The sequence below is a fragment of the Corvus cornix genome, chromosome 14 (genome assembly GCF_000738735.6).
Source record: "Corvus cornix cornix isolate S_Up_H32 chromosome 14, ASM73873v5, whole genome shotgun sequence".
Taxonomy (NCBI): Eukaryota; Metazoa; Chordata; class Aves; order Passeriformes; family Corvidae; genus Corvus; species Corvus cornix.
This window is the reverse complement of record NC_046344.1, coordinates 15,634,458-15,656,846: the sequence shown is the minus strand read 5'-3', so window position 1 is coordinate 15,656,846 and position 22,389 is coordinate 15,634,458. Positions and strand designations below refer to the sequence as shown.

Genomic DNA, 22,389 nt, shown 5'->3' with positions numbered 1-22,389 from the left:
CTTGCAAGGACAGGTTTGATGGGGAGACAGATTTCTTCTCCGTGCTGCTCCCCAAGCCCCCTCTCCTCACAGATCCCGGGCACGGTGCTGCAAACAGTGGGGAGAACAAAGCCAAAAAGCTTCTTTAGGTTTAATATACAAAGCCCAGGCAGCTCAATCAAGCAACAAAAGCTAAATGTCATTTCCTCCCGTGGCACTGCCACTCTGCTCACAGCCGTTCACGTCTGACAGCTTGTCATCATCATGAGACACCGGGGACACAGCCTGGGGAAAGGCTGGCACCGAGGGCAGGGGAGGAAGGCTCAGCCCTACAGCCCAGCACAGATCACCAGCACAGAGGGACATGGGGCACCTGTGTGAGCTGAAGGGCACAAGTGATCCCGCCAGGTACAGCCACACAAGGCAGGTGGGAAAGAGCACAGAATCATGGAATGGTTTGGGTTTGGGAGGGACATTAAAGCCCATCCAGCTCCACCCCTGCCATGGACAGGGACACCTTTCACTGTCCCAGGCTGCTCCAAGCCCTGTCCAACCTGGCCTTGGGCATTTCCAGGGATCCAGGGGCAGCCACAGCTGCTCTGGGCACCCTGTGCCAGGGCCTGCCCACCCTCCCAGGGAACAATTCCTTCCCAACAGCTAATCTAAATCTCCCCTCTTGTAGTTTAAAACCATTCCCCCTTGTCCTGTCACTCTCTGCCCATGTAAAAAGTCCCTCTCCCTCTTTTTAGAATCCCCCTTTAGGCACTGGGAGGGGCTCTAAGGTCTCCTCGGAGCCTTCTCTTCTCCAGCTCTCAGCCTGTCTCCACGGCAGAGGGGCTCCAGTCCTTGGAGCATCATTCCAAACAAGCCTCCCCCAAGAGCACACAGGCTGCCCTTGAGGACAGCCCCACACACAGCAGCCTCAGGCACCCCAAAACCTGTCACCACATTCCCAACCTCCAGCTCAATGAGGCTGAAGTTCCCCTGAAGCTCTTTCCCTCCTTCTTGCCCAGCCAAGCTGCAAAGGCACTGAGGCTCGGCTGCCTGTTCCAGTTTAGAGGATTAGTGGATGCTCAGCACCTCTGCGAAGCAGGCACAGCCTGAGTCACTACCACTGGATTTAGGACTTCCAGCACCAGCACTGACCACTTGCGTGCAGTAGCAATGGACATTGATTTGTTAATGGGTTACAATGATCTGTCACAGCGAAAATGTGACTCCATGCAGCCACACACATTGCCTTGCTGGCATCTCAGCAGGCAAGGGAGGTGGGAGCGCTGCAGAGCTTGGAGTACAAGTGTCACAAACACCTTAGTGACTAATTCCAGGTGGAAACTTCCCGCTTAACCCAAACCACTTCCAATTTCCTTGCCAGTTTTCTCCTTTACAATGCAGGTATCTTTCTATATGGACGTGTCATTTGGAAGCAGAAAGGTTTTGTTTAAAACGTGCCAAAAAACAAAGTAGGAAAAGTCAGTCAAACTCTCAGCCATGCAGGAGAGCCCCTCAGAGACGCCTCTTTGGGCATCTTTATGTGCCATCTTTACCTGTCCCGTGCTGAGTGCTGCTAACACAGGAGCCGTTCCTTCAGCGCAGTTTCCCAGCCCCAGAACTTGCCAGTTCCTCCCGTCCCCCATCACAATTGTGTGCTTGAACACAGACGTGCTGCCAGAGCTGAGGAGATATTTTTAAGCACCCAAAAACAACTAAGCACAATCCTGCCAGGAAAACATTCCCCACTACCCCTCCCCACCTCAAAGCCCATCAAACTGCACAGCGAGGACATGGATCAGGACATCGGTGTGGAAAAGACCCCCAAAGGAGTGGAGGTAACAGCTCCCCATGGCAAAGAGCAGCTCCTTGGTGCAGCTTCCCACAAGGCTGGGGACAGGCTCTGACACTGGGAGCAACAGGAACACTTGGACCCACCTCTGCCCCCCAGGAGTGCAAAGACGAAGCATCACCCTGGCACCCCTTCTTCAGATTATCTAATAACATGGACAAAAACAGGCCCAGCAAGTTGTAATTTTTATGTAATTTAATTCTTATATAATCTAATTCATTGTTAATTAACACCAACTTCCAACTCGGCTATCGAGAGAAAAAAGGCAGCGGAACCCTAAAACTGACACCCTGCAGGCCCAGCACAGCCAAACTCCTCTCCTCCCCCTTCCCCACGCTGAGCTTCCCTGGGTTTCACCACAGGTCACCCCAAGCCAGGGAAAAGCTCCTCTCCTGGAAGCCGCTGAGGGCGTAAGATCTTCACCCCGCAGGTTTTTGGGGGGTGTCAGCTCTGCTGCCTGCAGGGCTGAAGGTGACCCCCAGGAGCAGGACACAGCATCCAACCCCAGGCACCAGTCTCCCCCTCTATTCCCCCATCCTGAATATCTTCTTTTCCATAACTAGGCAGTGATCTCCTGAGGAGCTCAACAAAGCCCCTCTGTGGGGACCATATGGGGCTCTGAGGACCACAGAGAAGGGGAGAGGTGCAGCTGTCAAAGAGGGAACAGGCATCAACTTCCTGAAGCCAGGGAGCAGATCTATCCCAGAACAGTCCTGGGCCAACAGTGAAAGCCACTGAACCAGTCCACAAGTCCCTGCCTAGAGGAGAAAATTTCTCTCAAAAGCCACCCCTGGACAAGACTTGGGATTCTTAATGACTTTTCATTGGGATTTTTAATGATTTTTTTACTGAATTAGTGACTGTTGCAGGTCACCTCTCTGCTGATAGCTCTGCAATTCTCAGGCAGTTCTGCTTTCCCCCATTGCACCCAGGCTGAGAGCAACTCCAAGAGCATCCTTGAGAAATTCTCCCACACCTGTTAACTCCAGCACAGGATCCCTGTCCTCCCAGAATCCCTGCAGGCCCCAGGGTCCCAGCCCAGTGCTCTGCCAGGCTGGCTCACTGCTAAGCAGCCCTGGCAGAAAACAGCAGCCTGGCAAGTGCCATCCTGCTCCTGAGAGCTCCAGCCCACCCTGGAGCCTCCCTGGCTCATTCACAGCACAGCAGGGCTGTTCTCTCAGCCCAGTTAGAGCACAACAGCCCTCACATGACAGTGATGTCCTGATCCACTTTGCAAAAGCTGCGGGAACCCAAAATCAGTTGTCCAGACCTTTCAGTTTACAAATAGCTCACTGAGAGAAGAGCTATTAAATATAACTTGCCTTTCCCTTCCATTTCTCCTCCATCCCAGAGCAGATCCTCTGTGCCCTTCCAGCCAACACAGAGCTGGGCACGAGCACCTCAAGGCTGGCACCACCAGATGCCACAAAGAACAACCCCTCAGACCTCAGCAAGCACCCCCAGCCCCTCCTGTGCTTCACCCACAGGCACCTGCACCCCGTTCTGCAGACACATCTTCGTATCCCTGCGATGCTCCAGGCTTCCATCTCTCACGAAGCAGACCTGCTCCAGTGCCTGTCTGCTGGAGTCTTTGGTTCATCCATCACTGCTCCAGCTAGATGGAAAAAAGTTGCTGCAAATCAATCATTCGCTCCCCTGGGCTGGGTTTGGGGGTGTTCACTCACACTGCCAGTCCCTGTCCCAGTACAGCTGCACAGGGGACAGCCTGATCCCCACCTTGTCACACCTGGGGCCTCCAGGTGATCAATTTAATAACAGAAGACAGCTGTCCCACAGCCCCTCCTGCAGCAGGGCTCAGGCTGGAGGAGCCTCCAGCTGACACAACACAGAGGTACAGATCAGGACACACTCTGTGCCACAGGTGGGGGTGGAGGCTGAAGAGCTCCTGCAAGCAGCACCTTTGCCCAAAAGCACCTCCAGTGAGATGATCTCCTGCTGGGCTCTGCTTCTGCGCACAAGTCTGAGCCTACAAATTCTCAAGCCCAGCCGACTTACTCATCCCAGCTCACTCATGTTGCTGTATCTGGAGGCGTAGTTTAAAAATGCAGGAATATTATTTAAAACCATAACTGCACACCTGCTGATTTCTGTTAGGTCCTAGGAGAATGCGTGGGACCACTATATTTAGAATTTAATAACTCCAGTCAGTGCATGCTCTCGACTGAGGACCTGCCTACGTCTGTTCCCTGTGGTCCCAGGGGAATATCCAGCCTTGGGAAGAGTGGTGGGAGCCTGGCTGCCCTGAGCAAGACCAGGGCAGGGCTGTGCTGAGGGCTGTGCTGAGGGCTGTTACACATCACCCTGCTGAGGCTGGGGTGCAGGATCTCTGGTACCTCCACACGCATGGAAATGTGGGAGCTGAGGATCTCCTCTCCGTGCTTCAATTGCCCACATTAGAGTGAAGAAATGCAGGAAAAGCAGAAAGTTGCTCGACAGAGCTGGAAGAAGCACCACCTAGAGCAAGGGCAGGGCCAGACATTGCAGCAGCTGCATTGTGTTGGCTTCTGGATCTCAGCCGTGGAGATTTCCTGGGCTTCTCAAGGTACAGACATTGAGGGGGCAGGAACAGGCAGAAGCTCAAGCAGCCAGGGTGAGAAGTGACACTGATTTCAAAGCACCCCACGCTTCAATCAACCCTTAGTTTTAGTTTCATAATCAACTGCGGCAATCAAGGGAATGGGCTCAGTATCCACAGGTGCACTCGAGCCCTGTCACTGTGGGGGTCAGGGACACCAGGAAATCTGTCTGCACACTTGGATCCAGCCCCGAGGAGCTGCCCTGGAGCAGCTGCATGGCCCAGGGGGCAGAACAGGGAGGGCACAGATCCCTGCAACTCGAGCTGGGCCACACCAGAGCACTGGGGCACACAGGGGATCTCTGCTTGGGGGAAGGGTGTCCACCAGCCCCACAAGGAGCTGAGCCCTGACAGGCAGTGAGCCACAGTCCTGCATGAGGGGACAACTCGGACACAGAATGGTTTGGGTTGGAAGGGACCTTAAAGCTCATCCCATTCCCCTCCCTGCCATGGCCAGGGATGCCTTCCACCAGAGCAGGTTGCTCAGAGTCCCACACCCACAGCCAGCATCCCCTGGAAAATCTGGTACATGAGCTACACACCTGCAATGCTTTTGTGGCTCACATCCCAGAGCCAGGAAGGTGCCATGACATCTCCCATTACAGAGGAAACCACCCAACTCACCCCAAACCCCAAGGTCCAGGGTCATAGCACCCCGTGCATGGGGGTGCACCTCCTCCTCTCCCTCGAGCCAGGCACTGGCACACGCTTGGCTGCACACAGCAAACCCCAGGCACGTCCTGTGCTCAGCAGCAGCCGGACAACAGACCTTCCTCACACCCAGCTCCACACCGGGACAGCAAAGTCCTGAGGGCAGAAACCAGGGTTTCTGTCCACAATGCCAAAAAGGAGCAGAACAAAGCTCCTGGCTCTGCCAGGAACGTTTCCGGAGAAACGACTGAGTGGAGGAGACTCTTCTTCAGCCACCGAGGGAAGAGGGGAGACAGCGGCGGCTGTGCACGTCTCACTGTCTCAGCAGCAACATGGGCAGCAGCAACATGGGCAGCAGCAGGAGGGGCTCCAACTTCATTTGAATGCGTAGATATTTTAATAACCTTTACAAAGTGCTCAACAACCAGGGAAGAAGGTAAGTGAACAGCTTGGTGCTATTTTTCGCCCTGTGTGTCCCTACACAGACCTACACCCCACAGCAGCAGGGAGGCACCGTGTGCAGGTCAGCAGGAGATCTGGGGACACGCTGCTCAGGCTGAGCCCACTCAAATGGGGGAGAGCCCAGAGCAGCACTGAGTGCTAGCCCTGTCCTACAGGCCTCACAGAACATCCAAGGAGAAGCCACCCAGGCACAGAGCAATTTTCTTAATTACAGTAACTGTGTTTACATGCAAAACAAGGATGTGTGCACCCCCCCCCCACTCACACACAACTCTGAGCACTCACACGCTCCCAGAGGATTTCCAGTCAGCCCAAATGCCACCCTCTCCATCCCCACTGCGACCCCCTCATTGGTCCGTATCCCAAACAAGCTGACAATGAACCGCGTGTCTGTCTGCCCAGAGGAGCTCCCCTCTCCATTGCCCAGACCCTTCCTACATGCCAGGATGCTCCATCAGCACCTCATACCCACAGATGCCACTTCACCTGAGAAGCCACTTCTTGCTGCCCCTGCAGAGGCCTTTGCACGGGGCAGGTGCAGGGAAGGGTGACTTTGGTGCAATGACCTCGCTCCTCTGACGAGGGGACAGTGCAGTGGCACAGCAGAGAGCACCAGGCAGAGGCAGGCAGGCACAGGTGCACGTGGTCACCCAGCAGACACCCAAGATGTGCCACCAACACCTGGGACATGCCCTGGGCATGGAGACAGATGCAAGGTCCCAGAGCCTGCCGGAGACATCCCGCAGCAATGAGCTCTGTGGGAGCCCCAGACAGGAACAGGGTAATGCTTCCAGAGCCCTTGCCTTGCTCCCAGCCCCCTCCCAGCCCCAAGAGAGGTAAACGGAAAGCAAAGCACCAAGGATTGCACATCCCATCCCGCAGCCCCTGGGCACACACGGAGGCACCAGGACAGTCGGGTCACTGCCACCTCGTACCTGCACTCCGTGACACTACAGCAACAGCTCCCGCTCCGCCGGCCCCAGCGCCTGGAGCGCAGCTCTGGCCTCGACTTCCTCAGGCTGAAATACTCCGTCAGCTTCCCAAACGAAGCCATGGCTCCCGCTGGCGTCCCTGTGTCCCTCTGCACCCTCGTGCATGCTACACCCCGGCCGTGCCCGCTGCCCCGCGTGCTCCGCCAGCCCTCGGCACCGGGAGGGAGCGGGGCCGGATGGACCCAGCACAGGGCAGGAGTTCAGCCAGGAATTACTTGGACAGTCCACAGCGTGCACAGTGAGCCCTCAGATCTGGAGGGTGCTAAGTCCTGTCTCCCTGAGCCAAGCGCAGGTCACAGCTCAGAGCAGCTGGCGGCTGCACATGTATTTCATGTGATGCTGCAGAGCTGAGTGAAGGAGGAAGAGGAAAAATTGAAAGTGCTCGCTGGAAAGGGTCCCTCGGTAGCGCTGGCACAGGTCTGCGAGCCCCCACGGCGAGTGCCACTGGGCAGGTGAAGGAGCTGCCCTCTGAGGAGGTGGCCCAGCGTGGCTGTGGTGGCCCTTGGCTGAGGAAGAGGATGGGGTTTGATCTCAGAGGTGATGAGAAACCCCAAGAAATCGGCTGCTCGGATGACTTTCCAAAGGGTCTGTTCTTACAGCGTGGAGAGGATCCCCGCTTGCTCTTCCCAAGGCTATTCAGAGTCGACCAGTTTTCCTCCCTCCCTGTTTTCCAAAGCAGAAGGCACCCTCAGCTGCCAGCAGCACCTACCTACCATGACTTTCCAGCCTGTCACCAAACACCTGAGCCCAAGGAGAGGGACAGGCATTTAAAGCAAGCGAGGCTGATCCAGGTAGAGGTCACCTGTGAGCTCTGCTCCCCACGCTCCAGCACAAAGCCTTTCCACAGCAGACAGCAGACACGGGGATGCTGTGAACCCGAAGGGAAATCCTCCTGCCAGCCCTCCCCTAGTCAGGAGCACTTGTCTCTGCATCCTCGGCGCCTGACGCCAGCTGGGCGGAGAAAAAACAAGGGCTTCAGAAAAAAACCGCCCAAACCTTGCTCCAGCCCCATGGAGCAAAGCCAGATCAGGTCAGTGAAGCATATCCAGGGGAAGGGGTGTCTGACGGCGACTCCCAGCCATGCCAAGAGAGGAAACAACAAGGAAACTGGTGGTAACTGAGCTGGCAGAGCCCCAAGCTCCCTGCACACCCTTTTATCACTCTGGTGTGGATGCCATGTTAAAAAATAAGCAACCTGCATTCCTTGTTATTTCCCTGCTTAGAGCCATCCCCCGCAAGCAGCCCCCTGGCCACCAGGGACGGCCATCCACTGCCGAAAACCCTTCCTGACCTCCACTTCCCTCCTCCCTTATTTTCCTTCTTCTCCTGTAGACTCAGGCTCAGCTTTCCCCTTGGAATTAAATGCCTGAGCAGCCGGGTGCGCCCCGCGGAGCACGGCCCAGGGACACCCGGGCGGCCGCCCCCGCCGGCTGCTTGTGACCGGCAGAGTCACAGTCCCCGTCACCGTCACCGTCCTCGCCCGCGCTTTTTTGGGGGGGATCATTTGTTTGCACCATCCCTGCTCCCCGCTCCGGGCGCTGACATCCATCCCGGCAAACAGAGCGAGCCGCCGCAGACCCGCACACAAAGCCGGGGGCTGGCGATGCTCGGGGGGCTCCGCGGCCGTGGGGGACCCTGCCAGCACCTCCGCCGGGCAGGCACACGGCCCCCGGCCACCTTCTCCCTGCCGGGCACACACGGGGAGGGAGAGCGGGGGCTGCTCCCCTCTCGCAGCTGGGGAAATAAAGCTGTTCGCGCACTGCTCCGCACAGCCACCCACCCCCGGCTCCCACCTTCTCCCTCCGAGGGGCTCCGCCGCAGCCGGGGAGGGGTCCAGGGCGCTTCCCCAAATCGATGGGTTTGTGGCGAGGGCAGAGCATCCGCCGGCTGGCTCTGTGCGGCGCAGCGCGAGCCGGTAACACTGAACCCCCTCTTATCTGCCATCGGCTCCCCGTTACCGACCGCGGTGAAATGCAACACGTCACAGGAGGTCAGATGAGCCGGAGGAGAGCGGAGGAGCCGGGGGAGAGCAGAGGGGGCTGGCGGGAGGCAGCGGGAAGCAGCCGAGGGGGAGATAAGAAAAGGAGAGGCAGAAGGGGGACAAATTCTTGTTTCCCTGCTTGGAAAACGGCACAGCACCGGCTCTCCCGGAGGGAACTGGGGCTGAGGCACACACACCTTGGAGTTGAGGAGGACAGCGGGGTCACCTGGCAGCGGTGATGTTACCTGCTCCCGAGCTATGCCAAGGCAACAGGAGAGGGGCTGGACAGGGCAGCAAGAGGAGTGGAGAGGAAGAGTGGCGTTAATTTGAATCCCTCTCTTGTCCCCTTCCTCCCACCACCTGCTGGGAGGGCAGAGGAGCAGCGGTGCTGCCCCAGGGATCCTCCTTTGGCATGAGCAAAGCAGAACTGTTTAGGGACAAAAGTGCAATTTGGAAGACTGGTAAAAACAGCAGGAGGATTCGACAGCCAGACTTGCCCAGCATTCCAGCTGCATGGGGCACAGCCCTACAGCCAGGGACACCACACATTTCTGCAGTCCCCTCCGGTGGGGGGTAGGTAGGAGCCACAGCTCTTGGCAGGGAGTCAGGCTCCCAACGAGGCTGCAGAGCTTAGTCCATGAGCCCAACAAATGCCAGCACCTGGAAAACAAACAGGAGGGAACGCTACCTTCATGAAACCTCTGGATAAGCTGGGGATGGTGGCATTGAAGGTACCAATGCCTGAAAGATCAGACAGCTCCATAAACACCTCCATCTGTGCCCAAAAAGTGGTACTCCAGATGGGATTACAGCCCCCCAGCGTACCCCATCACCCTGGACCAGGCTGACTGGGACCCATCTGGCTGAAAGCGCAACCAGTGCTGGGTCAGAGGCAGCACAAGCTCCCACATCTCTCCTCTGGGTTAGTCTCTGCTTTTGTGCTGGTGGCTTGGAGCAAGGGAAGGGCTGTCTCCTTTGCCCCAAGGACATGGAACAGCCCTCAGGCTTTTCCTTGCTCAAAGAATGAGTGGTCAACCCTTCAGACAGGGCTGTCACACCAGCTGGCTCCCAGAGGAGCTCGGTGCATCCTATTAGGCAGCAGAGGCAATCTGCCAAGATATTGCTGAACTCTCTAATTTCACATTAACAATCTGCTGTGCTGGGGTTTGCAGCCACGCACTCAGCGATGCGACAGCTTCCCACTTCCACTTATCAGTGGCATGAAACACTTCATAAGCGAAACAGTGGTTTAATTTGCAGAGACATAAACTGATTTTTAAGAGGAGCTGTGGAGGAGATGTTAAAGCAGGAATCAGGACCCACATGGCACTGGGACTTGGGGGATGCTGAGCACAGCTGCGCTGCCACCACCCAGCCCTGGCACAGGCATCTCACACCTCTGGCTGCAGCTTTTGGGAGGAGAAAAACACCCACACGTCAAACACAGCCTGGCTGGCTGGGTCACCTCACACGTTCCTGGGCCATAGACACCAACATTCCCCATTTCAGAGCCCTCCAAACACAGTGAAGCCACGGCAGATGTGGGAACCAGCACCAGTCTCAGCTTGCAAACATCATCAAAGCTTTTTCAGGCAGAAGTCATCACAGCTACGTCCCAACAGCTCAGACATCCTAAGTGTGAACTAGGAAGCTTCTGTGCCAGCTCCTGTGGCCAGCCAGCACAGTGGGACAAGCCAGCCAGCCCTGGCACCATTCCCAGACTCCCTGCAGCCCCCAGCCCCTGTGCTCCTGAGCCCAGTGTGAGCAAACCAGATCTGGTTACATCTCTGTGGCTTCCCCAAGCAGCTTTTGCTCCAATTACACTTCTTAAATATGGATAGGCAGAAGCAGGGAAAGAGGAAAAGGGGGTTCTTCTGAGCTGACAGCTCCTCCATCCACTCCTATACAGTCCACGAGGACCCCAACTATATTTCTCCAGGGCTCCAGTTTCACTCCACACCCAGACCACTCAACACCAGTTAAACACACCCACTTTCCAGCCCTGGCCCTTCTGGGGAGCTGCATCTCCAAAAGCCACTCAGCAGCTGATGCAGAGCCCATCCTGCTCCTCCTTCAGCCGTGCTTCCAGCAGCTCATCCCTCCGCCAGGACAGCAGGGGGGATGCTCCCCAGTACCCAACCTCCCAGTGTTTGGGGGAAGCAATTAAAACAGGTTGAAGCCACAGTGGGAGCAGCCACCCCATCTCTACAAGTGAAACCTTGACTGGTTTAAGGCTCCCTTTCCCTCTGTTCCTTTCCCAGGCTGGCTGATTCCTGGAGAGCAGAACTCCAGCAACGCAGAGGATGCACAAGTGGAGTCCTAGACTGGAGGTGTGACATTAAGCAGTGACAGCACCAGAACAGTCTAGAAAAGCTGCCAGATGGGCCAAAGGAGGAGCTGGAGCCTGAGCAGCTCATCGGCACCAGAGCCTGGAGCAGGAGGCACTGCTGCCTGCTCATCCCAGGATGTCCTGTGGCAAAGGGCTCATTTCACTGTTTCACCCAGTTTCCATCTGTTGTCATCAGAGTCCTCTCCCCACAAGGGACAAATACCTGCTGAGAGCCCCAAAACTGGGTGAGAGGAAGCTTCCCAATCCCCCAAGAACATCTGTGTCCTCAGGTCAGGTGGAAGAGGATTTCTCATGAGCCTTCTCTTAGTGCAGCTGGGGAGGGACCAGCTTCTCCAAGGCACCTGGGAAGGCACCTGAAAGCACCACGGGGACTTCAAAGGGCTTTGGAGCAGGAATTTTCCAAACTGCTGAAAACTGGCCACTGATCACACATCAGCTCCCTGACACATCTTTCGGCCAATACTGAAGAATTTTGATAATCACTATTTTTTTTTAATTCTGAGCACTAATTTTTGGTGTTTAGGAAATAAACTTCTTCCACCCTATTTTAAATACACTCACAGTGACTGAGGCCCTGTTTTGCACTGCTGGTTAACCCAGTGTACCAGAGAACCATCAAATGTTTTGGGATAGCTATAAAAATAAAACTGGAATACATTATTGCACAGGATGTTCAAAACCAATTATCAACGTGCATGCAAAGAAACATGTTAAATGCAAGTATGAACTGATTTAAGAAACAAATGCACAAGAGACATCAAAACAAATCCAGAGGAGGCCACGGAGATGCTCCAAGGGCTGGAGCCCCTCTGCTCTGCAGCCAGGCTGGGAGAGCTGGGGGTGTTCACCTGGAGAGGAGAAGGCTCCAGGGACACCTCAGAGCCCCTTGCAGGGCCTAAAGGGGCTCCAGGAGAGCTGCAGAGGGACTTTGGAGTGACAGGACAAGGGGGAATGGCTTCCCAGTGCCAGAGGGCAGGGCTGGATGGGATATTGGGAAGGAATTCTTCCCTGTGAAGGGACATGAGTGGGCTTGGCAGTGCTGAGGTAACAGCTGGACTCAATGATCTTGGAGGACTTTTCCAACCTAAGTTATTCCATCCAGAATTCACCAAAGCATTTCATCTTGAGTCTAAATGTGCCCGTGCTCTGTGCAAACAGGAGCCCACAGCGGCACAACACTGCAGGTCCTCCCTGGTGCCCAGAGCCCTGGAGAAGCACAGCTGGAGGCTCCTGGAGCCAACTCCTGGGAACAGCACAGCCCTGGGAGCGAGGCACACTTGCTGGCAGAGCTGTGAAGCCCTCTGGGAAGTGCTACATCTCAACACAGCTGTAATAAAGTGCAGAGTGTGCAAGAGGTTCAATAATTTCAGCCTAAGCAGGCACTTTGCAGTAATTGCCAGCTCTATTGCATTACACACACATTTCCGTGCCGGTACCTACCACGAGCCAGCCACATCAATTTACTGATTTACCCAATGTATCACTTAGCACAACTACTCTAATTCCAGCAGCAAACCCAGATGTGCTGCCCAAATTAAGGTAAAATACCCTCATTCTCAAATTAAATTAAAATACCCTCTCTCTTGGAAGTAACAGAATCATGCAGGGAGAGCCTTGCACCACAAGGATGGGGAAGGGTTTGGAGCGGAAGCTGTAGGAGGAGAGGCTGAGGGAACTTGGTTTGTTCAGCTGGAGAAGAGGAGATGGAGCAGAGAGCTCACCGGGGCTGCAGCTTCATCCTGAGGGGCAGCTCTGATCTCTGCTCTCTGTGACAGGGAGCGGCTGGAGCTGTGTCAGGGGATGGTCAGGCTGGATATTAGGAAAAGACTCTTCCCCCAGAGGGTGCTGGGCACTGCCCAGGCTCCCCAGGGAATGGGCATGGCCCCGAGGCTGCCAGAGCTCCAGGAGCGTTTGGACAGCGCTGCCAGGGATGCCCAGGGTGGGGTTGTTGGGGTGTCTGTGCAGGGCCAGGAGCTGGACTTGTGATCCTCGTGGGTTCTTCCTATGATTCTACAAAAATTCACCTTCCCAGAGAAGCACCCAGGGAGCAGAGGTGGAACCACCACCAAATCCAGTGGGGCAGCACAGAGGCAGCACCAGCCCCCAGCACAGAGACACCGGTGCTGATCCAGTAACCCACCTGCAGCAGCTGATGAGCATCTGTCCCTGCCTGGAGCAGCGTGGGATGTGCATGCTCCTGAAATCCAATTCCCTTTTTAACCCCCCGGATCGATGGAAATTGCCAGGTTATTTCATCCCACTTCAAAAGGTTCTCCCCACTCGCAGCCCTGTGCAGTTAAATCACGGGCACACAGGGATAATTATCTCCCAAAGCAGGGCTGTCCCGGGTGCTGCTCCCTGATGGCTGTACAAAAACATAGCTCAGGCTTGCAGGGAAGAGATAAGGGCAGGGAAAAGCAGCCAGCAGCACAGGCAGCTGCAGGAGCCACACAGGCTTCTAGATACTTGCTAAGTGAAAAAAGAGAGAAAATTTGTTGATACCTCCTAAAAATAATTTGTTGAGTTCAAAAGGACTGAAGAAAGTATACAACATCAACAGTGAGGTGATGGGAAGAAACACAGCCAAAGAAGAAACAAAGACAGGATAATCTGAGGACATTTGGAGCTGGCAGGGCTGTCTTATGGGCAACGGGTGCTGCCTCTGCGGAACCATTCCCAAAAGTGGCCACATTGGCTCTGCCCCCCCACACTGCTTGAGACCCACCCAAAATTCATTTGATCCCCAGGGAACGATCTCAGCCCCAAGGCTGCCAGAGCTCTAGGAGTGCTTGCACAACCCTCTCAGGGATGCACAGGGTGGGGTTGTTGGGGTGTCTGTGCAGGCCCAGGAGCTGGACTGGATGATCCTCATGGGTCCCATCCAAGTCAAGACATTCTGTAATTCTATGGTTTAATTCTATGATTCTTTCAAATGAAAAGGGAAAAAAAACCCAGATCCTGCCCACGTGGGACAAACTGGGACATGTATAATCCCCACACACTCAAGCAGCCTGGGAACAGACCCAGCTCACTGCACACCAGTTGTTCTTTTCCCCTGAAAAGCCAGCCCTGGCAAAACCTGAAGCAAAAATTGGAAAACTCATTAACATGATCAAAGATTTCAGAAAATGGAAAGGAGAATAATTCATGCAATTAGAGCCCAGCAAACTTCATCAGTCTTCAGAAAAAAAAAATGATAATCAATAAGGAGCAAGCAGTCTCCAGGCTGGGAGAGCCAGGGGACCGGATCGATGCAGCTGCCGGCATCCCACAGACAGCAGAGCTCCGAGGAGGAGCAGCCCTCCCACAGCTGCTCCCAACAACTGCGTCCCCCAGCACCCCTGTCAGACCCAGGGGGGCTCTTACAAGGGTTTCCTTAGCAAGCACACAACCCCCAAGGCATCCCAAAAGGGGCCAGGCTCGCAGTGGTGTGGTCGGAGAACGAGGAGGCAGACAAGGGACGGAGCGGTTGTGCCCAGCTGCCAGCCCGTGGGCAAAGCCATCCTGGGCACACCATTTTCACTGTGTGTTGCACCTGCTCCTCCCGGTCCTGTACACACCAGGGTGTACACAACCGTGGTGGCTGCTCAGGGAGCCCCTGCTGCTCCCTTCACCTTGTGCCCCAGCTTTCTGAACCACCTGTGACTGCTGGGCACTGCCCACGGCTGCTGTGTCCCCTCCTGGGGCTCACCAGGGCAGGGAGGTGGCACCAGTGGCCGCTGGCTGAAGAGGGATCAAAATCAGATTAACAGCCAGGCATAGGAGATCACCTCATACACAACAAAATGAGCAGGATGAGCATCTGACCAGCTCCCTCTTAGCACCTGGCATGGCCTGCTTGGAAGGGAATTATGGATAAATCACAGAATCATGGAATCACAGACTGGTTTGGGTTGAAAGGGACCTTAAAGCCCATCCCATCCCAACCCTGCCATGGGCAGGGACACCTCCCACTGTCCCAGGGTGCTCCAAGCCCCAATGTCCAGCCTGGCCTTGGGCACTGCCAGGGATCCAGGGGCAGCCCCAGCTGCTCTGGGCACCCTGTGCCAGGGCCTGCCCACCCTCCCAGGGAAGGATCTCTTCCTAAGATGCAAGAGCCTCTCTGGGAAATTACTCATCCACGGCCTCGAGCTTCCCTCTGATTTGGGTGAAGTTCTTCCACTGATCCCATGGACATGGAGGCACCGTCCTGAGCACCTCCCCTTCCCAGGGCTTCACGACTCAAGCTCACCTGGACTTTTGTGACCTAGCAGCAGACCCAGCCTGGCAGCTGTGGTTTGTGTGGTGGAGAGGCTGTTCCAGGAGGAGACAGTGCTCAGACCCCACGGGAATTTGAATCCTCCCTACTCCCCAAACGAGTCCCACATCCCTCAGGAAGCACTGGCCCAGAGGGGCACAGACATCCTCAACAAGCCCAGGATCCCACACCAGGCACCATTTCTACTTCCAACTGTTTTCTTTTCACCTCTCAACCAATAATTATTCCATTTCTGCATAAAATGGAATCTATTAAGATCTTACTTCTTTCCCAAACAATAGATTAACGTAATCCTCTTACACCACCAAGCCGGCTCCGCCTGTTGCAGTCAATGATTGCAAACTTTCAAGCCTGGAGTCAAATTTTAACTTTTCCTGTCAAAACTCTGAACAGCACAATCACCAGCTAGACAGGGATGTTGGATTTACTCAGAATAAGGCTTTCCATTTAAATTAAGGCCAAAGATTTCCCCCAGGTTACAGCAATTTAATTAAAACAAAGTCAAAACAAACCTCTAAAACTTCTGAAATGCTAGTTGTGTAAAATTAAAACCTCCAGGACTGCCAGAGTACAGAGCCCAAATAGCACCCAAGGGAAAATAAATACTTCGACTTATTTCAGGAAAATAAGACTGACAAAGCAGATCACATCCAATCCTTCACAATACAGGCAATATGTTTAAAGCCCCATTGGGCAGGACAAAGACAATTACCCAGATGGTCAGAGCCACCAAAATGAGAAGCTGCATAGTGAGACTCCTCACCTGAGAGGAGCTCTGCTGCCGTACAGCTCCAAGGCACTGCTGTCCCTGCTCACATGCCCACATGCAGGCAGCAGGGACAGAGCTCCAGTCAGCGAGCTGCTCAGGGCACTCACAGCAGCTCCCTGAGCTCTGCCACCTCAGGGACACCCACAGGCCCTGGAAGTTGGTGGGATTAGCTGTGCATGGGGCAGCCACACACCGGGGTCCCAGGAAGCCCCCCATTCTCCGGTGTGAGCCCTGAGGAACCCGACTGCTTCCAGGACTCTGCCCCACATGCTCACGTCATGCTCACGCCAGGAACACATGGTTCAAACCCGACACCACAGCCCTGTGTGGTGAGACCAGGGTTTCGCTGCTGTGGAGAAAGGAGGCAGAGGAGGAGGGAGACCCTGGCATCCTGCACCATCTGCAGCATCAGCCCTTCCCACCTCTACTCCTACCTTTACCCCGCTGCTGCCTTCAAAGGGTGCTGCCGTGCTGACAGAGGGAAGAGAAACCCCAGGGAGGTGTCTGTGCAGGCTGATGGGAACTGGTTGGTGTCCCACTGTGAAACTCACACCAGCACAAGCAGAAAGGAGAAGAAATGAGTCAGCTCAGCTGATCTGCTCTGAACCAAAACACAGCCGAGTCCAACCACACTTCCTCAGCACCGGAGTGAGCTGACTCATCCCACGGCCACGAAAGCACTGCACCCGACACAGGGGCAGGGGAGGAGGGGGCTCCTTCCAGGGCTGAGGGGTTTGGACCTTGCCCCAGCACCCACCAGGGGATGAGCAATGTGAAGTTGTGCCCTGAGGAGCGAGACAACACTCCAGCCCTGGCAAAGCATCCTAGGATCCTGCCAGAGCCTGGACCACACCAGGAAAGGCCCCATAACTACTGCACATCCAGCACATGCAAACCCCAGCATCTAAGTGCTGGCTGGCCAGAGGGTTTAGTCAAGGGAGTTTCTGCCAAACAGTCAGGGTCAAGGATCCACTGGGTTCCCTCCATAATTCAGTGCCCTTCCCTAAAGAAAGGGGGCAACAGCTGTAAGGCAACACCTTTTACATACACCCCCCTGGGGTCTGTCAGGCTGTGCCAGGACACAGGGGAAGCAGAGCACACCTTGCCTGCAGTGTGGAGGAAGGAGGCCCAGCATGGCAGCCACGTTCCACAGCAGAAAACCCCCCAAACTGCCAACCTCATGAGGTCAATGTGGTGAGAAGAATAACTCACAGCACGTGCTCTGCACAGACACTGCTAGGCACTTTCCTCACTGACAGGAGGGAAACACCTTCTGCTCAAAAGAGAAAGCAAATCAGAAATTGAAACTTCTACATCAGTTACCAGCTGCCATGGGAGAGGAGATGGTGGAGCACAAGGCACTGAGGTCAGTGCTTCTCCCTGTCAAATACCTAAACGCAGCATCAGAAGTGTGTGACAGAACAGGCTCCTTCCTACACCTGCTCTCATCAGTGTACGAACACACAGGCTGCCTTCAGCTAAAATGCCAAGGCATTCATCCCTTTGTCACCCCAAATGAGAAAAAAAGCTTGAAGTACCCCAAACATTTGTTCATCACCTTTGTTTATCATTCCTGTGAACCTCAGCTCAGCCCAACACGCACCTCTGCACAAGCAGAGACACCACCACACCTCAGCCCATCTCTCAGTGCACAGGCGGGACCAGCACCACGGTACCTGTGGGGTTGAGCAGCCTCACTGTCCCATGCAGCAGCTGGCAGCAGCCAGGACATCTCTGCCAGCACCTCAGGCAGCTCTGGGAGCTGTGCTGTGCCCCCCCAAACGCTGGAGAGCCCCATCCCACGTGTCTGCCTCCCCCCGGGCAGCACGGCCGGGTCTCTCGCTGCCCAAGGCTTGCAGAAGACACAGGTGGGACTCACGGGGAGCATCATGACAGCAGCACAAACCTGCACTTCCCACTTCCTCCCTGGGTGCCAGCCCCCCAAGCTCAGCCATGGCAGATGAACTAACTGGGGCAGAGAGCCGTCCTTCGGCCACGGGCTCCCGGCCGGGCTGCCGGGGGCAGGCAGAGCTCAGTGGTGCAGCTCGGCATTGTGCAATCCCCACATGACAAAAATCGGGATATGTCCCCTCCCACAGGCCAGCAGGCAAAACTCAAGGTGCTGCTTTCCCTCCCAGGTGGGGCTCAGGAAAGTCTCTTGAGCCACTTCCAGGGCTGGAGCCCCTCTGCTCTGGAGCCAGGCTGGGAGAGCTGGGGGTGTTCACCTGGAGAACAGAAGGCTCCAGGGAGAGCTCAGAGCCCCTTGCAGGGCCTAAAGGGGCTCCAGGAGAGCTGCAGAGGGACTGGGGACAAGGGCTGGAGGGACAGGACACAGGGAATGGCTTCCCAGTGCCAGAGGGCAGGGCTGGATGGGATATTGGGAAGGAATTGTTCCCTGGCAGGGTGGGGAGGCCCTGGCACAGGGTGCCCAGAGCAGCTGTGGCTGCCCCTGGATCCCTGGCAGTGTCCAAGGCCAGGCTGGACATTGGGGCTTGGAGCAGCCTGGGACAGTGGAAGGTGTCCCTGCCCATGGCAGGGGTGGGATGGGATGGGATGGGATGGGATGGGATGGGATGGGATGGGATGGGATGGGATGGGCTTTAAGGTTCCCTCCCACCCAAACCATCCTGGGATTCTACTTTACTGCATGGTCATCCCAGGTGCCAACGGCTCCTACCTGGTGCCAGGCTGGTTTGGGGGCACATAAGAGGTTTCCCCAGCTGTAACACCTCAACAGAAAAAGGAGAAAAACAAGAAAAAGGAAGGAAAAAAATAAGATTGCATCTTAGCCCATGTTGTCCAGTGCTGGATGTCTCTGCTTTGGTCCCCCCAGCTCAGGCAGCAGCTCTCTGCACAGTCTCATCCTCTGTCAGACCCTGAAATCCACCTCAGCCTTCATTCCAGGGGAAGGAGCCAGCACCTTTGTAAGCTCCCAGTCTGCATCCACAAGTGTCAGCTGGGGCCTGGGGCATGCAGGGAAAACTCCTCACTCCCAAAGGCCCCAAAAGAAATTCTGGAAAAAGAAGTCACAATCTCACCAAAATCAGGAGCCCTTATCATTCCCTTCAGAGTTGTTCCAAATCACCTGGATCTGCCCACGGCAGCCCTCTGGCAACACATAAAAAGCAAAAGCTGAACACAGGCAGACACATTTCGAAGGCAGAAGCTGATGGGTTTCCCTGGTGCAGCCTCACATGGCTCATCTCCATGGGTCCCACCACAGCTCTGCCTTCATCTCGGGGCCATCCCTACAGGAAGCAGCAGCTTTGGGATGTTCAGCAAACCCCTGGGGCTCCTTCACATCAGCTGCTGCAGAGCATGGACAGAGCAGGGCCACAGAGTGAGGGTAACCAGCACCCATGTGCTGTCCTGCAGCACTCAGGCTGCCAAACACAGTCTGGGACTTTCTCACTCTAATATCCTCAGGCTCTGCCCAGCTGGGCCATGGCTCCAACTCAGCTGTGTCTTTCCAGCCACTCATTTTCCAACAAAGCTTAGCCTTCCCTCCCTCTGCAGTGGAACCCAGGCCCCCCTCTGCTGTGGGGGCCACTGCAGCACTGGGCACTGCAGTGGAACGTGGCAATCCATGCCCTCAGCCTCCTTGTTCGCCAGACATTTGGCCACAAGTGGGTGGGAGCTAAAGAGGTCAGGGGATGATTTTCTGCTTGGTGCTCGCAGCAGGGCTGGGAAAGGTGTCCCTGCCTGCCTGGACAGGGACAGGATGCTGCTCAGAGCCCACGGGGTGACCACGCAGGAATGCTGCTCGGCAGGACCGACCTCCCCAACCCCACACCAGCAGCTTAAAGCAGGAATAATGCACCAGGGAAGCAGCTCTTGTCCTGCAGGAGGGACAGGCACCAGGACAACGTGACCCACGTCCTCCCTGGTGCAAACAGCTTGGCATCTCTCGTGCCACCCCCAGGGATGCAGAGCAGGCAGGGTACATACTCATTATGGACAAAGCCCCACACACATCCAGGAGAACGTGTTTTAAAAGGTTGCTCTGCATCTCAGGCATGGAGCAGAGAACTGCAAACAAGCACTGAAGGTGGCAAGTACCAGAGGACATCAGACAGGCCACACTGTCACTGCTGGCAGGCCGGTGGTGTCCCAGCCAGGCGGAGATGGGAGCTGCCAGCAGAGCAGCCAGACCCGTGAACACTCATGGATGAACGTGCTTGGAACAGCACGAGCAGCCCCACGGGGCTCAGGAATTAGATGAAGCGATAATAGGGCAGCTCTGGCACTTGGAGCAGCTTTTCTGCTACAGACACTCAGCCCAGAGCACGGGAATGGCGGTGCCTGAGCCAGGTGTCACCCGTGGGGCACATGTGCCACACGGGGTGCCACTGCCTGGGAGGTCGGTCATGGCTGAAATCTGTCTGAATCGCCTCGAGACGCAGGCAGTGAGTCCAACCCCGGAGCAGGATAAGGGCCAGGACTCCTCTGGCCCTGGATTACATCCTGGCATCGCAAGAACCCAGCCATGGGAACACAGAGAGGTGCTCAGAGCTAAGGCTTTTTCAAGGCACCAAGATGCAAATAGATGTAGATAACATGAAAGTGAAAAATAAATAAATAAAGATGCAAAGCATCTTTTTCATCCACAGAAAAGCCTCATGCAGAACCACACCCTACAGGAGCCAAGATGTGCAAGCCAAGCTTAATAACCCTCCCTCCAGCCTCACAGCTCTGGTGACCAGGGATGTCCAGGCTCCCCAGGGAATGGGCACGGCCCGGAGGCTGCCAGAGCCCCAGGAGTGTTTGGACAGCGCTGCCAGGGATGCCCAGGGTGGGGTTGTTGGGGTGTCTGTGCAGGACCAGGAGCTGGACTCAATGATCCTCGTGTGTTCTTTCCCACTCAGGACATTCCATGATTCTATGATAAGTCTGAAGATGGCCCAGCCATCCTCAGGCCCCTTTTCTTTGGGAAGCTGCATCCCCTGCTGAACTCTGCCTGATTTGCAGATGTGTCTTTGTTACCTGCCCACTATTTGCAGAGGAACACACCAGATTAAGGTGCCTCCCAGGCACCAGCTTTGAGTCTTTGATTTACTCTTTCATGGGTCACTGTCTCTGTAAATGTCTATCAAAGGCAGTTGCCAGCACACTCAACAGCTGCACCCGTGGCTGAGCACAAAAAATGAACAAGACTTTCCTCCCAAATTACTCCTGCCTCACAGAGAGCCTGAGAGGTCAGAAAGGAGGGGACAGCAAGGAAGAAAAGGTCAGTGCATGCAGCAAATGCAACATGAAAGTCAAATCAGCACAAGCAGGATGGGACAGTGTGAGCTGGACCAGCACAGCCCTCTCTCTCCCCTGCCCAGGAGCAGGGCAGGCAGCACCAGGCTCAGCAAAATGCCACCTGATTTCCAAAAGGCATTCTATAGAAAGAGCTACCAAAAATGACAGTCAGCAACCCCGAAACTCTTAAGAAATTGGGGCAAGCAAGGATTTTTGAGGATGGAAAGAAAAGAAATCACAAGCAGAAGCAACCTGCTGGAACAGGGTTTTTGGTAGCAGCCTGCAACAGCACATCCCAAATCCCATGCAGTCTATCTCACGTTGCTCCAGCTGATGTGACCCAAGTACACACAGCACAGAGAGGATCCTGCTTCCCTGGCACACAATGGATATGGCATTACAGCAAAGGGCAGGGAGAAAGCAGAGGAGCAACGAGGCCCTTTGCCACCCCAGCTCCCTTCCAAAGGCTCTGACTGCACCAGCTCCAGCTGCTCCGAAGGGGAAAGCCTCTCGGGTAACATTAGGGCTGTACAAGAGCTCCACAGTAAAGGCAGGGAGCCTGACTGCTCTCCCTTAGCAGCTGGCTGGACTAAAGATTTCATGCAATGGGTCCCTTTGGAAAAAATTACACAGGCTATTAAGAAAGATGTGCCTCTCATCTGATGAAATCCAGCAAACACTGCAGCTATCTGGGCACCCGGGCGGCTCTGTGGAGCAAAGGAAAAGCTGCAGTCGCTCTCGTGAGCCCTTTCTGGATGCAGGAACCAATGGGCAAAGCAGCAGCTCCATTAGCAGTAAAGCAAATGTGCAGAGACAGCCGTGCTGTGCCTGTGCAGAGTGAGGTGGACCTTGATTCCAAGGGAAGAAGCAAAGGAACGCTCGGCAGCGATCGTTCGCTGGTTCCCGCTGGAATCCAGCGGCTCCCGGGGCTGCAGGAACAGGACAAACAGCCCCAAGCCAGGGGCAGCACGGACCTCACAAGGTCTTCCTTCCCAGAGGAAAGTGAGTGACACGGCCATCCCCCTCGAGACTGGGGCACTTTGGGAACCCAAAGCACCTGCTGGTGCTTGTCCTGACAGGCAGGCAGGAATTAACCCCAGCTCCCTCACCCAGAGCTGACGGGACCAGAGGAGCACAGGCTGCCACAGCATCAGGAACATCAGATGCTAAAGAACCTCACGGCTTTGGGGAGATAACCCAGTTTAGTGCAGCATTATTGAGGGTGTAGCCAGTGCCACTTCCTAAGCAGCACAGACTACATTAA

General features: G+C 55.4%; 1 protein-coding gene across 5 annotated transcripts in view; it reads right to left on the bottom strand.

The window, feature by feature from the left end:
- The window catches only part of LOC104684645 (ankyrin repeat and fibronectin type-III domain-containing protein 1-like), a 247,639-nt gene that overhangs the window by 186,144 nt on the left and 39,106 nt on the right, over positions 1-22,389 (bottom strand). For 2 of the 5 annotated variants that reach the window (XM_039560377.1, XM_039560378.1), the window contains exon 1: positions 6,467-7,434. The exons of 2 other annotated variants lie outside the window; for them this stretch is intronic. In XM_039560377.1, the coding sequence (XP_039416311.1) occupies positions 6,467-6,585 (119 nt within the window). In that variant the 5' untranslated portion in view covers positions 6,586-7,434. Of the gene's footprint in view, positions 1-6,466; positions 7,435-8,316; positions 8,449-22,389 lie in introns of those variants that run through there. One more of the 5 variants, XM_039560380.1, reaches the window with a different exon arrangement.